Source organism: Metopolophium dirhodum, chromosome 5 (genome assembly GCF_019925205.1).
Source record: "Metopolophium dirhodum isolate CAU chromosome 5, ASM1992520v1, whole genome shotgun sequence".
NCBI lineage: Eukaryota > Metazoa > Arthropoda > Insecta > Hemiptera > Aphididae > Metopolophium > Metopolophium dirhodum.
In genome coordinates this window covers 26,689,850-26,709,013 of record NC_083564.1, presented here as the reverse complement: position 1 = coordinate 26,709,013, position 19,164 = coordinate 26,689,850, and the positions used below count along the sequence as shown (strand labels likewise).

At 29.1% G+C, this 19,164-nt stretch overlaps 1 protein-coding gene across 2 annotated transcripts in view; it reads left to right on the top strand.

The window, feature by feature from the left end:
- Positions 1 to 5,315: 5,315 nt before the first annotated feature.
- Positions 5,316 to 19,164, top strand: part of LOC132945975 (box A-binding factor-like) — a 45,141-nt gene continuing 31,292 nt past the window's right edge. The window contains exon 1 of one of the 2 annotated variants that reach the window (XM_061015830.1): positions 5,316 to 6,513. In XM_061015830.1, coding sequence (XP_060871813.1) covers positions 6,471 to 6,513 — 43 coding nt within the window. In that variant the 5' untranslated portion in view covers positions 5,316 to 6,470. The remainder of the gene's footprint in view (positions 6,514 to 19,164) is intronic. The other variant, XM_061015831.1, reaches the window with a different exon arrangement.

Here is a 19,164-nt window from a genome sequence, read left to right as displayed (position 1 = left end):
CAAATTCGTTTTTGCGTAAAAATTCCGGTTTTTCCTTAATATTTGACCTCCTGAATGCACCAACTAGATTCACTTTCCCATCAAACAAGATACTGTTGAAGAAAATCGAAGCAGTTTTACTGCCCCAAACCGTGATGACAGACACAAAATAAAAACAAACACACATCATTGTAAGATCGATACATTCATCGCTCCGCTCAGAAAGGGTTAGAGTATAGATTATTTACTAATATAGTAGTTATAGTACAGTAAGTACCAAGTTGAATTATTTTTGGAAAATTTTGCATTTTAAAATATCATCATATTATATGTATACAATATAATAATATACTTTAAAAGTTAGTACCAACGAATAATATATTTAAATTCAACAAAATAACTTCTTCGTTTCAACATCTAATATCGTCAAAATTTAACTTAAAATATCTATAAAAAAACTGTTTATTTATTTTTTAGGTTTTTTTGGTTACAGTACATGAACTAGATACTTATGAGTTGTGAGAAACCATGTTTTAAATTTTTAATCCCTAAGTATAAAAATAATTTGCAAATTTTCAGTTTTGATCAATTTTGTAAAATTTGAAATTGAAATGCTTATAAAAACAAACTGTGTCCATGTATCTAAATATTATTTTTAAACTGCTATTTTAATAACTTATTAAGAACGTTGTATTAAATTACAATTAAATATCAAAATTATATTTAGGAAAAATCATTGTTTTTCGTTTATATACATATATGTTGTCAACATTTGAATTTTAAATAACACTCATACTCATAATATTCATTTAGTTTTTGATACTTTTCGATTGGTAGGTATTAGATAAACTTTTGGGGAACTCTGTATTACATTTTCATGCACAAATAACAATTATAGCAGTATAAATCAAAAAAAATATACGAAAAGCAACAATGTCAAAAATCTATAAATAGCACAAAATAAGAAAAAAGTATTGAAAATTATATTAAAAATTAAATAATTATTATAAAATGCTAATATAACTATTTTGTCGATACAGTTAGTAATTTTTTAATTACTTCCAAGTGTTCCAACTTTCCAACAAATAAACTGGCGATGACTAGCATGGCTCTAGTCTCTAGTGATGAACACAAAAGAACAAAAATAAAATTTAAAAAATGTTATAACTCTGAACTCTAGAATCGAAAAACCAATATTATGAAGGGCCATATAATATAATATATTATATTGAGTTCACTCCTAACCCATTAGTCACTCCATTATAGGTATATTAAATATTAATGTACCACTGCAAAGCTCTGACGTCTGTAACTTACCACTGATGACCGTTTTATCGGATGCCCGTATATAATTTTGGATTTCTTAATAGCTTTATATTATATAATTTTAGCTTAACAATTTAGAATTATCAATATAAAATGTTTTGATAATCAAAATATCTCGAGGGACTGATTGATATCTATTACTACACTATCGTAGTCCTTACTCTATAGTACGATTTAAGATTGTACTATCTTAAATCGTGCTCTATAGTTTGTATTTACTGTACCTATATAATATATATATATTATTAATATTAATTATATTATAATATATAAAATTAGTCGTATAAATTACATTTATTATTAGTTATTACTTATTACATTACTTTTATAGCATTATAATGATCGATATAAATCGAATTTAAATAGTCAATAAATTAAAGGTTTAATCAATAGTATTTGATTTTAAAAATGAAAACGTCCCCGAAAACGTTGCATGTATAGTAACCTAATCTAACCTAGTAAGTTTATATTTGTGAAAATATTGTTTTGATATTAAAATGCACAGACTGCAGAGTTAAATTGCAAGTACGCAAACGCCTCATAATAAACTTATCATAAACTTTATTCCAAAGTTTTTAATTTTTTTTTATTACGTACCTATAGGTCTTTTCATCCTCGAGAACCACTTATACCAACTTTTTTTTTAATCTCAATACAAATCCCATCTTACATTATCTTATATTTATAATCATAAGCAAAAATAGTCAAATTATATTTAAAAAATACACAATTGTCATGGAGAGCTAAATAAATATAATACCTACCTTAGTAGCGTAATTTTTCTATAGAGGAGAGGTCGAACAAAATATTAAATTACAATACTAAACACGACTACCAAAATGGTACTGGAAAGTGAAAAATATAAAATAATATCAGAAAATTCTTATAAATCAAGGTTAAATGTAATAGTGGTTGTTTTGTCTTTGGAATGTTTTTTTTGTGTTAGTTGACATATTACCTATACATGTTTGCCCGTAGGAAAAATTCCACCAGCCCGAGGCAAGATAAAAATTACTAATATTAGTTATAGTGATATTGATATTAAAGTAGGCACATGCAATTAACCCGGGGCCAATGGCCCCTTTGCCGCCCCTGCAAGCGCCCTCGGACATATATATTACCGTTGAAATGAAAAAAATTAAGTTTAGAAATAATATTGTATGAAATTATAATATTATTATTGTTGTTGACTTGTTCTACCTGTATATAATAACAGAAGCAGAAGAATACATAATAATAGCTGGCGTTTAAAAAATATAGACAGGTTTAATGATATTATGTTCCTTCACACAACAAACACACAATCACACAACTTACACCAAATCACGCCCACGCGTCTATATAATTTATGTACCTACTCAATCTTAATAACTACAAATAGCAATTATTATTATGACAATATAATTTCTTCAAATTTATAAAAAATAGTGATGTTTTTCATAAACAAAAGACCCGCGTTTTAAATTAACTAGGGGTAAATGTCTACCCCTCAAATGACGCCACTGTCAAGCACATTTCAAATAAATTATATTTACTTACAAAAATGTAACACAAACTCGTTGGATTAGATCAGTGACAAATTAATAGTGAACGGTTACTACACACAATTAACCGGTGGTAAGATATTTCCAGCAGATATTCGTTTGATAATAATAGCTAACCCCCTCCTATACCAAAATAATGATCTTTTATCATGTTATCATTGTTTGTTAGATTTATATCGATAACACATGAAATTAATTAGAAGAGATGATATTAGGAGAGTGGATTATAAATCGTAACCGTCCATTGTAGATGGTCACAAAAAAGTGTGACCGGTTTGTAACCAAAGTGATCGGTTAGGTAAAACGAATTTCTTTTTTATCACCGACCCTAATTTTAAGTGGAAATAGTCACCGATTACAAGTAACGAATTTTTGACATATCATATCAGATAGCGATAATCATATAAGGGGGGTGCTGGGACATAAAAGTCAAAGGAAGAATAGGAGGGAAGAACAAGCACAAAAATACGAAATTACTTCTTCTCCATTTTATATCATTCGTCGAGTACCTACATACTATTTGCACGACTTTTAACGGCTATTAACTTTCATTGATAGATCATTAGTGTGATGGGGGGGGGGATGAATAAGTCTCATCCAAGATCTAAATTGTACACTATGAGTTTTCGATGACAGTTTTCGGAGGCATGCACGGACAAGTTCGGTGAAGTTCGGAGAACCGAAGAGTAGAACTTCGTCATAATAATACTGCGCGTTAGTTACGCAACTATTTTACAGAAGGTTTACACGCATTATAGTATGCGCAAATATACGATAAAAATATATTCTAAATAAACGGTCGTAGATGGGTGCGAAGAAAACGGCTGGTGGCTACAACTGACTAGAATAGACCATAATAGTATAATAGTCTATACTGAATTGATTTAATATAGTTCAGCCAGTTCAGGTATTCTGTAATCAATGATATTACCATATTGTGACCGGATTTCAACCGCAGTCACACGGCGGTATACTCGGCAGAAACGATCGGCCCGTCGATATTTTACTCGTGAGTCGCGAGTGAATAACCGCGATGTTTTCCTTAGTTTCTCTGACGATTTTCCCGACGTCCAATTTTGTCGCGTCATCCGATTTCTCCGCATCCGTCATGTACTCATATCCAGGGCCCTCATAAGGGGAGGGGGCTGTTAGACCTGGGGTACAGGAGCCCGGGATTTTAGGGCCCTTTGAAATGAATCAGTAGTTTTTGAAATTTTGAAATTAATATTTACGATATATTAAATAATATTTTATAGACCCAACAAAAACATTTAGTCCAGGGGCCCAAAATTTGATGTGGGGGGCTCATATCGATTCCCGATTAAACCGTTTTTGCGTATCCGTTCTGGAGCAAATACACAATTATTATAATTTACATATAATTTAAATGTTGTTTCTTTTATGCGGGTATATATTATATTTCCGGCGAAGCTAGCTAGTTTTGTTTACTTCCGACCGATCGAAACGTGTGTCCAGGTTTCTGATGATTACGCATCGGACGTCAAGGTAAATCAAACCCCTACATAGGATATATTATCATTCTTAAAAGTTACAGATTCCTAGAAGGATTGGACATTTTTATATGGGACCATTATTTTGAATTCATTAAATTTACATATTATAATTTATAATGTGTATGTGTGTGTATGTGTATTTGTGCATTTATATACTATAATATGATATTATGATCAATATACAGCATTGGAAAACCTAATTAAAATAAAATATTTAATAGGTTATAAAGTCGAGTTGTGCGCCGTCCGACTGTTATAATTTCTTAGTATAATATACATGAATATGATGTACTTATTATTGCACATTATGGTCGCTTATGTTATGTTATTCATATACTATACGTCATAATAATATTATATTCATATAATCATACTATATAGTATAATATATCTATATAAACCTAAAGCCACGTGTATGCTAGACCTGCAGTACAATTGTTATAATTGTTATGCTTTAGTCGACTGACTGCGGTATAATTTGTACTCTAACAATTACAAGGGCCCAGCTGTCTCTGGTCCCGATTTCGGGGGAAGAAAGATTGAAAAATATTTATATATAATAATATATGGCTTACATGAGTACACCAGCTACGTGCCAACGCGATTAAGTATTAAATATAATACACATATACGTCGATCACAAAGTCATAAAATCAAAATAATAACAGAGGAGGGGAATTTATACACCCGTTCCAATAAAGTATTGATCTCCGTGTCAAAATTTTCATAAATTCTTCCATAATTAATATAATCGTCGTATAATATCGTCAAGTATCTCTCGTCGTAACAATAATTGTTGTCTGTCGAAAGGGGTAGGGTGGTGGTGGGGAGGGTGGTAAAGCGGGAACTCGCGCGTCGGCGGCGGCGGCGGAGGCTGCGGCGGCGGAGAAGAGAGCGCTTACGCGAATGGACCAGTGACGGAAAAGTGGGCAGTCCCGGACGGCTGCACGCGCTCCGTCCGCCGCGGTAGGCGGCCGGGCGAGTGTCCGCGTCGCGGTGCCGGGGCTGCCGCGCGCCGCGTCCTAGAACCGGTTCACTTTTCCGAGATCGATCGCGCGCTTGTTGCCCATTCGAACTGCAACCGTCGTCGTCGCGCGCGCACCGCGCACCGCAATAATAAACCGTCCAGCATCGTCGCCGCTTACTTGCGAGTCTGTCGTTGCACGTCTCCAGAGACGTATACAACTTACTGTTTGTACACGTTTTACTTGTTGAATAAATTGTTGTAATTAAAACGGGAAAAATAACAAAATCGCCGCAACCGACGCGACTTGTTTACACAGCGCGTCGTCCGAAACGCGACACGAGCCGCACAAAACGATCCGGACGCACGCACGCATATTCCATTCAGGCCCCCCGGCCCCCACCACCAGCCACCGACCGACTCATCAACCGTAATAATAATAATAATAATAATAATAATAATATTACATCGCATAACTTTGTCGCGCCCGATTGTCACGCCGACCGACGCGTACCACCGGTTGCGGCCGTCGTCCAACAGCGGTGGCCGGCGCCTGCGCAGTGCACAACACTTAAAACGAAAAAATCCACCATCGATATTCCGACTGTCATCTCATGACATTGTCTTACGTATATGTCTTATAGCGTACATTTTCGGGTCGTTATTTTGTTTCGTAAAAAAATGTGTACAAGTATACATCGTTATTATTTTGTACAATAGTTGTTGATTTTCGCGTCCGTCCGATTTTTCGTTTTCCTCCTCTCTGCGCCGCTCCGCGCCGTTCATAGTACGGCCGCGGTGTACTTCGTGCTCTCCCGACTCTCTCGGCTCGCCGACGACTGCACCGCAGCGGCATTCACGCACCGCACGTTCGCACACTACGCACACACCACCACTGACCGTACCGCGGGCGCAGCGTGACGTGTTTTTATCGAAAGTTTTCACCCATTAAACCGCCAGCGTTTGATTATAATAGTAATAATAATATGTACGATAATAGTAAAAACGATAACTGAGTATTATTATTATTATTATTTATTTGTTTTTTTTTTTTTTTTTTTAATACGCGTTTTTCTGCCTTATCTCCTCCCGCGTTGTTCGACCGGCGTTATCTGCACCGCGGGACGATACCACAGCCGCGACATGCCGGCCAGCAACAATAATGCCACTTACTTGAGAGCTTTTGGTAAGTGCACAGACGTTGTTTTTATATCTACCATAACATATTAATACTATATAATCGTGGTGTTGGCTGTTGCTATCGTTTTGTAAACTCGACTTGTCTTATGTGACGTTGGACGATTATTATTCTTATTGTGAAGTAATATTTATTATTCTTACAGCCGTTTTACCGAACTTGCGTTTATATTTTTAGTTTTTACCATTATGTTTTAAACACGTCACATACCTTATAATTGGCTTGCGATCGGATATTATGTCGGAATCCTCTCAGCTCTTAGGCCCGATTTCTGTTAGCCTTTAACCGACCCATGGTAATACCATTAAAACATAATACCCATACCGGCGTTTTTTTTATTTCATCACTTTATTATTCGCTGTATGTTTGTCATCGTACATGACAATGTTAAGCTAATGTTTCAAATCGTCAAAATATAATGATTTTCCAAGTCACACAAAGGCGGTGTTTAAATACACTTTAAAAGTGTATTATTTGTTCGAAAAGAGAATCTACAATTTCACAGAAAATAATAAACTCAGTTTTTACTTGAACTTTGATCATGTGTAAGGGAGAATGTATTAATATTTTGTAGGTACTATTTTAATACGACAGCAATATTGTATTATTATTGTTTATTAAAAACTATTTAATTATCCAGTAGGAAGAATTAAAATGAAGTTATTGACTAAAAAGTAAAAGAACTTATTAAAATTTACTTGACAGCTAATAAATTCTTTTTGAATATATATTTTTCACATTGAATAGAAATGTCACTGAAGTGAACAATGAAATGTAATTTGAAAAATTTTTCCCAAAAATGTGTAACTGTTTTGTACACCCTGTGGCCACGAATTTATGTACATTATTACATAATATTATTTCATATATTATGCGTTCGATTTATGTTATTTTTTACATTCTGCCCCAATGCGAGGCCCCATGATAATATTTGTACAATTAACCGAGTACAGTATGAATTTATTTTAGTTTTAATAGTATAATAACAATTTATTACGTAAAATCACTAGGAATCGTGAGGAATTCTATATAAGTCTGTGAACGATGTAAATAATAATACACCTATTCTACTTACTTACTAGAAGTATTTTATTTATTCGTTTGGTTTTTATTGAGCTTAATTTATTGTAGTTTATACGGATTATGATACATTGGAAGCATAAAACTTGGTTTGTATTTAGGGTAGTTTACGTTAGATAATTTTCGTCTGTAACGCTATAGACATAAGAGTATTAGACTATAGTTTTAAATACCTACTTAGCCGAGTTGACCGATTTCAAAGTCAAGGTTGGCCATTAGAGGGAATGTCTGTCTTAATGACTTCTGTTAATATCCTCGAGATTCCATCTCAACAAGTTCACTGACCACTAACCAGGTTCAAGCAAAACTTGAGTGACCCACCGTTTGGTGACGATGTTTTGGCCACAGACCTTAGTATTGGTGCGTTATCATCAACTTGATAGCGTGTAATCATGACGTTCCATATGCCTCGTCGTATCAGTCGGAGCCGCCCATAATATTAATAAAAAAAAGAGCCTTATCCTCCGACACACATGCACTTAACGATAAGATAAATAATAACGTTTATTATTTGGTTTGTATATTTTGTTGAACAAAAAGTCGTTTTAGTACACTTTGCTCGTTCGGTTTTGCCGCGTGTATTGCGGTTTTCGCGTAACCAGGTACATCAACGACTTTTCTCTTCTGCCTGTCATTTATCTACCAAGGGCTCTGCCATGTAATGAAGCAAAGGCAAGTCTCATCGAAGTTATTATTTTTTTTTTTTTTTTTTTAATATTTCTCTGCGTTTAGTTTTTAAATTTTTTTCTCGGATAATTCAATACTCACGTTGAGTGACGTTTTGTTTATCCGAACGATGAAGCAATTCAATGGATTTTTAACGAGCTTCGAGATAACCGTGTCAAAGGTTCGCGTAGGCCTTCGCAGATAAGAGAGGTTTTTTCGTTTCATTTGATTCTAGTATAATATGCTGAGCAGCCTCGCATATGCAGTAGTGTTCGGTCGCGCGTTAGCTTATCGCCAACGCGGTGCAAAGTTCATGGAACGTTTCTAGTGAGAGAGGGAAAGAAAAAATATTATACATAATATTAATAAAAACAAAATTCGTTATTGACTGTTCGCTTGGAGGGCAAATCATTTCTTGTTTTGTGTTCAAATATTTTTTAAATTAGGATGGATTCGACAAAAATATAATTTGAAGTGCTTTGGTACTAACTATGTCCTATGTATTATGTATTTTTATGAAGTATAGGCGAATAGTCAATATCTTTGCTTATAAGTCGCTGTATAATTGACTAATATAACATTTACATAAATTCCTTCAATGAACAGAAAATACGTAGTTTTATGTCATTAAAACGATGTCAGATGTAATAACGTTATATTTGTTGCAATTTCAGTGGGTTTTTAATGATCGTTAAGACGTAATGTAATGTTAAATGTAATGATATTTTTAGTCACAAGTCACTATGTATTCGTGTTTAATTTGATTATACGACTATTTGAGCATTTTTTAAATCATTTATTTCCACTACATTCGGTGTCTTAATACATTTTGGTTTTAAAAGAATTTAAATAAGTAAATAATATAATATTAGGCTAATTAATGGGTGTCCTTTTCTCATTGAGTTGTATATATGTATTATATATATATATATAGTATACCTATGTATAATATTTACACACGTGAAGTGAGATAGGAAAAAAAACGATGACGTCAGAACATCGAACACAGGCCGTCATTATAGATAAGAGAGTTCAAATGTTCGGGCACGATTACAAATAAAAGCGGCATTTATAATAACAGTGCTGCACATAGGATGGTAAATCTAACCATTAAAGCTAATTGTTAGAACATTTTATAACTGATTGTGTTATTACAACAATATGTGAACATTTAAATACAGCACACAGCGTACATTTTAAATATTAAAATAATATTTGTATTTAAAACTGTATTTCAAAAGAATTATATTTACATAATATATTAACAAATGCAATAAAAACTGAATGCCCTAGTGGCCAAGCTTAAAAACTAGTCAAGATTTATTTTTTCTTAACTAGCAATACTACTTAAATTACAATACGTATGTTTAATAATTAATATTATTACTATTTACTGTTTATTACCATTTTCTGTGTATCAGTTTGAATGATTTTTTGAACATATTATTTTTTTTTTTATTGAAATCATACATTTAAAATATTATAATATGTAACACGTTATTAGGCTTAGTATACATAAAATAAAATGTTTTATTGTTTATAAAACTACAGAAAATATCAAGAAATGTGATTCTTATGTTATTGATATTATATTTAGAGTTTATCTTTAAACTATAGCTACTATAAACTATTGCTTGTATTATTAAACATTATGAATTATGATTACAGTATATTATATACTTATCTATGTAAAACAATTAGTGACATAGCCACATGGTGTACAAAAGAAGAATGTAGGTGGTCAAAACCCTCCATGACTCCATGGCCTTTTTTTTAAAGACATTTTAGAACAATCTTGAAAATATAGATAGTAATGTTCATATTCATACTCGAATTTCTACTCATTTCATTATAATTTATAATACTTATTTATCATATCACAAAAGCAGTGGTAATGCTCGAGTTTGATATATTCCCTATAGTATAATCACTATAGTTTATGATACATAAGATATAGACAAAAGATCTAATTGCCGATTTCATCATCACTTAGTTAATAACCATAATTTTCACCGGTAAAAACATGTTCACGCAAAAATAGAACAATACAACATTAACAAGCGGTTTTTAAGTAAAAAAATGTATTATAAAATGTATAGATAACAATAATTACGAGACGGGTTGTCCATCAGCGTTTTTGAAATAGGTATTAGCATTGATAATAAAATATACTAGTATTTATATTAAATGGTAATAGTTATTCGTTTTTGTAAATTTTTTATCGATTAATTTTTTATCTTATTTTAATATATAATAATTTAACTACCAAAATACTGCTCTCTATACATTTCATAGTAGGTAGGTAGGTATGTGTTTTTACTCTAAGCCCACTTTTCAATGAGTTTTTGCTTGTTTGGCGTGAACTTATATTTACAGCGTTAGATTTAATTTTCTTTTTTTGCTGTAATGACCTGGTGGTCCATGCAATGATAGTAAAACGCGATTATTGCAATCGTAACAACTTATACCATGTACCATGGTATAGTATATAGGTGGCTATTTAAACAAAGGCATTTTAACCCTTTATAAACACCCTCACATCAACATTTTTTCATACACTTATGAGTTTTTTTTTAAAGCATTATTAATATTTTGAAACAATTATTTTTTGGACATGAGTTAAGTTTTATACACTGACCCCCTCCTCGTCCAATATAGTTATTTGTACTTAACTGGAAACAATAATACAATTCTTACACGTAATGACATAAAATATGTGTACAAAACTAAACTATTGAAATCAACAAATTATAAGTATTTTAGAACTGATAATATTAATTAATTTTTCATTATTTAAGCAATTTATTAAAATATTCATTTCAAAGGTAGAATATAATTGTTATATGTGGCAGGTATAATGTTTATATTTATAATTTATACAGAGTGAATACGGTTAGTTTGAACATTTTAGTAATGAATCAAGTGCTGATAATTATATACATTTAAACCAGATTTAAAATAAAATTGCTATTAAAGAAATAAAATATAATTTTTTCATTCAATATTCTTGTCTTAACCATCATATATTTAAAATAAATTTAAATATGTAAACAATGCAAAAAATAATAATGATTATATCAACATGGATGCTTAACCTAATTTGTTATAAATAAATACTAAAAAAAAAAAAATAATGATAAAATACAAATATCTGAGGTTATTTAAACTAATAAAATTAATTTTAAAAAAGATTATTTATTTATGTAGATATTATAATAATTCTAATCAATACAATTATTTTAATACTTATTATTTGTTCAATGTAATCAGTAAAAAATTGATTTTAAATACCTATTTGTAGTACTTACTAATAAAAATGTACTCATGAATTATTAATTTTATTATCATATTTATTTAAATATTGAATTTGATATTGTTTTTTTTTATTGATCAAAAATTCATCTTTGGCATCATGACAGCCCATTAGTTTTTAAATATTTAACTATTTTATATATTTTTTTTTTAGATTACACGTACAATTTAGATTTTTATAAAAATATTAAATACTTATTCTGGTTGTTGTTTTGGATCCGGTTCCAGGTTTGAATCCAAGGTACTAGGTATATTACATTTGTATTACATTTGCAATATTCTTTCAGTATGTGTTTGATGGTAAGGGTTACTCCATTGGTTTCACATATTGGTCTATATTATTTTTCCATTAGAAAAACGTGTGTTATTACTTTTTCTGATATGTCCGATTTTTGGTCTATTCAGTATTGTTTTGTCTTATATTTTTAATTCGTGAGTTTGCTTTTCACATGCTTTGTGTGGTTTTTATTTCCCTTATAGTTCAGGTTTACTTTTTTCCAGTGCGTTTGCCATTTAACTTGATTGAAAATTGTATTACCCGTGGCTTAGATACTCTACGGTGGTTGATGATTGTTCTTTATTGATAATTTTGGCTATGTGTTTTGATATTGTGTGTTTAATTTGATGAAGTTTATAAACTATTGAAAAATGTATTCTATGTTATAATAATGAGAAGAAACAACTATTTATTGTTAAGGCACAATATATTAATGTATAAAATGGTTTCCATTTATCTCATATTCTTACTTTTGCAAGACACTTCTAAAACTAAATCATGATTTATAACTATCTACAGTTTGCAAATTTAATTATAGTATTTTTAATAACATGTTTATTGTATAATATATGTTTCATTTTATACTTATTAATTGTAAACAAATAATATATTAATTCTAAAAATTAACATTAATAATTTTGTATACGAATTCTTATTCTTATTTTATTTTACTACGTATATTTTTTTAAATATTGGGTAATATTTTTATGTTTATTTAGGTATTAAAATTATCACACTACGTGTATGTTTTATTAACTATTCAATCTGAATTATATATAGGTGCACGTTGGTTTAGTTGGTATTATCAGTTAAAAAAGTCTCATTTTAGTACCTATAATGACGTAATTTTATTTTAAATTAACAATTTGCTAGTGTAGAGTGAAATTCATAATTATTGACCTGTGGAAAACACAGATCTTGCGGATTTTCTTGATTCTATAATGAATATTGTTAAAGCTCAGCGTAATTTTCAAATATAAATTTAGGAGTAGTGTGTATGTTTGCTATTATTATTAAATTAAAATTAGTCCGCTATAGATAAGAAGTCAATTAAAAATATATACTTGAATATTATACGTGCGTATATAATGAATGCGGTTTGTCTGGGATCTATTGCTGGGATCCATGATGGTCATTATTATAAGTACAAAATCTCTTATCAGTTATTTTTAATTGGATAGAAAATTATGATTTTGTGCTGTGTACAAGGAAAATAAAATAAAAATCTGAATTATTTACAGTCGATTTAATTACATAAAATCTATTTGGGCGTCATCTTTAATGCGTTGCGTGTTGAATGAGAGGGATGATCTTTGATCTTTTAGTCTTAAATACACATGCACGTACTATAAGTAAGTACACGAATAGAGAGGTCCGCACTATTATAGACTTCGGATTCATGTTAGCCATCATAAAGAGCATATAAATGGATATTTGCAAGTTAATTATTTGATATTTATTTTATTTTATTTTTCTAACCTCAAAAACTAATATATTAATTAATCCATTAACATCAATTAACCGATTCGGTTCTGTAAAGTGTAAGCTAAAACATTTGAATAACATTCAATCTGAATGGTAAAAAATATTCTAGCAATTTGATGGAAAAAATCCAGAATATGAACGAAAAACACACATCTTTTATCTTATTATTATATATTGATATGAATATATAGGTACTATTAATTAATGATTCTTTAATTTATAATTTTAATATTATATAATCAATAATAATATGAATACTTCTTAAATGTAGTTTTATATTGTAACATTAAGAAAAAAGTAATCATATAGTTAGGAAGCTAAAAAAAGTTAAATACAATTTTTGTTATTAATTATTTACATTTGTATATATTATTATATACCTAGTACCTACATAGGAAGGTAGGTAGGCACTAGATAAGGTTATAACTTATAAGGTTTACATACGCGTGTAGCGTCTTTTAAAAATGTTATTAATTTTTTACTAAGTTTCTTTATATTTGTTTAAAGCTTAGTTATTTTAAATCATAATATATATATATTTCAATAGATTTGTATAAACTTACTTTCAAACGAACAATAATATAATTATAACCCTGTATACTTTTATGTATACCAACCTAACCTGTATACAATGATTTTATATTATATTATAATATCAATATTTTAGTATTCTACTCATCCAATCTTATCCATGGATTTTAAAAAGGATTTTCGAAATATAAACGGTTTTTAACTAAGGTTTTTCTATACTTTGTTAATAATTTTTAAATTAATTTAATATAAACGTATATTATATTTAAATATACAAAAAGGGGAAAGTAGGTACTAGGTACTCACTTTGCTGTATTATAGTAAATGTCGAGTGTTCGTAATTGCGAATAGACACTGTTACGAATGTATTAAATTTAAATCCAATCATTGTATACGGTGAAAAATGATTCTGAGTGAAGACGGCCAACTTTTTTGTATCCAAACAATTATTTTAATAATAATATTACTATTTTAACTTATATTCATATCCCCCCCCCCCCCTTGTGTATTTTAAATAGCACTGAGAATTTTCAATTTTACCTCTTAAAAGTATCAATACTAAATCCAATTTTTTATCAAAAACCTCCATCAAAGACCAAAGTTGATAATAAGAGCATTTTTTTTACTAGAAAAAGCGTTGTTAGAACACACAATTATAATCAATACATTCATTATCACTCCATATAGAATCTGAAATTAATAAATATAAGTAAAATATGTATTATTGTGTATTATACTAATAAACCATATATTTCCTATATTACAATAGCTTGCAAATTTAGTGAGATAAAATGATGTGGATTACGGTAAGTTCTTATGCAAACCCCATAAATTTTGTTATTTCAAATTTTAAAGTAGAGATATAGATGTATACATCGGTTTAATGGTTTGTTACAATTAGGTAAAGATTATTAGTAATTACTTATCATATTCATACATAATATATTATATGTTTAGTATTATGTTTTTATACTGATTATAATGTAAACAAACAAAGGTACCTACTTCTTTTATCTTTCGATTTAAACTGATAGCCTAATCGTAATAGTTTAGTTTCTATAAGCGTATAATTGTTACTCTTGATACGAAAATTTATAATTTTGTTAAATATAATGTTTAATTTTAAACACAAAAACTCAATGAATTTATTACAATATAATCAACGATTCTAGACAATTTTAATTTAGGTTATTAACTTAATGTTTATTTTTTAGAAATAATTTGAAAAATAAAATTAATAATTGAGTCTTAGATGGATTATTGGGAGGATAATGAATATTCAACAGTAAACACCCGTTATCTCAAAAAGTAGGTATTAAAAAGTAAGTATTACAATTTTTTAAAATAAGTTTTTTTATATTATTTGAAATGTTTACTATTCATTTTCAGTTTCATATTAAATGTTATGTTATATTCTTCTGCGTATTAGTATTTAGATACCCCTGTGCTACTCCGATCAGAAGCTCATCTAAACTTTAAATACTTTTGAGTACCTACTTACCTATAAGGCGTATAATAACTAATTAACTAATCGTTAAAAATTCGATTTTTATAAATAAAAATATATAACATAATAAAAATTCTCAGAAAAGTAGTTTGCTTTAGAATATAAAACTAAAAACTATGTTTTGATTAAAAAAAAGTAATAAACTTAAAAATCATAAAGATAAAAACAACTTATAAAATATAATTTGAATAAATATCTTTTTAACACATAAATAAATGTATTAGTTATATGTGTATTATAATATAACTTACCGAGTGTATAAACTTTAATATTTTTTGGTTTGAAGGTTTGACTACTCATTATTTTTTTTTTTGCTTTTTTGCCACCTATAACCTTTATGACCTTCCCACTTATCTTTTTGATTATTATTTCATATATTTTATTTGTGTATAATATAACATGGCATTAAATATTTACTATGCTCATTATTTTTATATACAAAAATGGGAAGTAAATTATTAAATAAATGCGTTGGTTATGTTTTGATGTATTACATATTTTTCTGTATTCATCTTTTATTATATGTGGTGTAAACTATTTTAACAATCTTACTTTTTGGTTTAGATACGTGTACGTATAGTAAGTAAAAAATTATTTATATTTTGTTGAGGGTTAACAATATATTAGTCTTCAGGTAGGCATGCTTCAAAACTACGAGTTTAAAATGTTTGGTTTATTGAAAATGATTATAATTATTCCATATAATTGCAAAAACAACTCTGGCCGACTACAGTGTAATATTTCCTCTTGCAACTTAATTGGTGATCAAGCTTATCGCTACCTAACATATTCTCTAATTAGTATATTCCAAATGTGCTTATTTTAATTAATTATTTTAGTATAAATAGTTGTGGTTATGGTAAAGGAATTAATCGCTTAGCTGTGTTGGAAAAAAATTATTTCTTTGAAGTCGGGAAAAAAATATTATTACAGCTTCGACTACATGATCAGCTATTCTGAAGTTTTATTGCCATAATAATTATTATGACCCCTGTAGTTGAACAGTACCTATTACCAATAACTACATGCGTCAAATTATTGAAATGAGAGAGAAACTCTTCTGCCGAGCGTGTTTGTTTTGCGACTCGGTAATAATATTACACGTATTTCTTTCTCTTTAGTCTTTTTCCCACAATAATGTTTTATTTTTAATGGTTCGGTTCAATATGTGCACCTGCACGGTATGGGTAATACATCTCCGTCTTATGGGTAACGGAACGTCGGTGGTACGTGACGTTTCGCGCACTTGCTCAGATCCCATTCAAAGACCAGTCGTCACACGTACTATACGGTTCAAGGGACTTCAATAACTATATGTACTGACCGATTTATTGATGCACGTTATTGATGTGTTATTGTTTATTAATATTGGTAAATTTGTTGGGCATAGATTAGTATTGGTCATTAGTTTTGTGAAGTTCAATCAATAGATGGCCACTTCACGCGAGCCCCCGGTCTCAAATATTGTAAATTCAATTTTTTTTCCCGATATTTTTTTTATAAATCCACATCACTTTTGCTTGTTGTGAAAAAAAATCCTTTACATATCGTCAGCTACTGGATTAAAAATTTGTAAAAAATATTGAGAAAATTATGATTAAATAATATAATATTACTAATATTTACAATACTTTTAATAGTAATAAATAACGACCACGGCTATAGATAGTACTATCTTTAATCGTGCTAATAACTAATAAGAATAGATCAAATGAGGAATGATGGGTCCTCATTGGCCAAGTTCATCATCCTGTAAAAATGATTGTTTTTTAGATAACGTGTAGGACAAATTAATGGGAGGGGGATGGGTAAGGAAATAGGGGAATGGCGAAGGTTCCGAGGAGCGACAAAGAAATAGTATATTACAGAATAATGCTAGAGCATTTTTATCGGAGTTAATAATAATTTTAAACAAAAACACAAGATTACAATCAATCCTTCAATTAGCTAACGATTTTAAGTCGAGGACATGAAGAACAGAAGAGTAATCATGTGATATTTACTGTTATATTTTTAATGTTATAAACACGAATAAACTTAGGTATTTTGTGGAATCATAATTCTTCTGAGTTGAGTTTTTAAATTTATTTTACAAATAATCTACTTCTATAGTATTATAAAAAGTAAAGTTCAATTAATTCAAATATTAGGAAAAAACCATCACTTAATTATCAATATTTATTAGTAGTATCGTTATTCATATTTACAAAAGTTTAATACTGGAATAAACAATTATATTCTAAAATAAATGTGATAAAGAACAATGTAATGAATTATTACTTTCTTAAAATTTAAGTGTTTTGTTGTATAATGTATATTATATTACAAGAATATTTAATAAACACTACATGTACTATTTAAAGTTAATTATTATCATATTACATTAAAAGTTATGTACTTACGCCAATATTTGGTTAATAAAAATGAATTCGTTTATCAAATATGCATCTGTATACCGTATACGTAACGTATTTTACTATTATTATAGACAATAAAGTTATAGCCTATAGGTAACTATACTAACTATCAAAAAACCTAAATTGAGCACTAACGCCTGAAATTAATATTTATACTACAACACAAACAGGCGTGTTAATATGTTCGATCGTAATTTATATATTATGACTAAAAACTGATATTGTTGAATATAATAGTTTTAAGCTTTAATAAATATCATGAATCAACAACCATATTTTAGAACTAGATTACTGCAGTAGTTGATGGAAATATAAAACAAAAATAAACTGATGCTTATATATATAAAGTATAGTAAATAAAATGTGAATTGAAACATATTATAATACTCTAATAATTATACCTATATTTGTATATTATAAAATATAAATATATAAAAATACCTTTTTTATATGATTTGAAATTTTAGCTCTATAATTACGAATTTATATGTATGATATAATAATTTAATATAAATAAATAACATTTGAAACTTACAACAATATATTATAATATATTTTGTAATTAATTTCTAATTAAAATATTTACTTACGAATAATGATTATTCTGCTGGTTCCGTTCAACATGTTTACTCATATTTTTTTCATAATTCTGTAAACAAATAAAATAAAATACACGGTTTTATAAAACTAATTTAATATTTTCTCTAGATGAAGGTTTATTTATAATAATTTTAGATTCTTGAATTTTATTTAAATACCTATTGAAATATATTTACTTTTTGAGCTTTAATATGTTCATCATTCATTTGAATCATTATTAAAACTCAACCTATTTAAAAATATTCGGAATCTTAATTAAGTGCCTTGTATATAGCATAATATAGGTAGTTATTATTATTTTTGTTAGTTTGTTTTAATTCAAATTACATAAAATACAATATTAGATATTATTTTTCATGAACTTTCTACTTGTCAACAATAATAATATGTTCATCATATTTTCGCTTACGTGCGCCAAGGTATCCAGCCTGGCGTTACTGCTTGCAGAGTAACCAAGGTCAACTGTCGCATTCCTATACGTGTGTACCTACTTGTCGCGCAACTAGAAACGGTAGCCCAACAATTTTTTTTACCGTCTGCGACCGATAGGTGGAAGAGGAGTAGTAGGGAGAAAATTATTTAGTAGCGTAGTAATATACTTATATCATAGAACGAATTTACATTTTAATATAATAATAATTTGTTTTGTGCAGATAATTATAATTCATTTTCAGTTAAATTATGTTTAAAATATTACCTACGTGGGTAGACGATAATTTTAGGTAGAAAAGTTGACAGTTTTCCTAATGATAAGATCTATACAA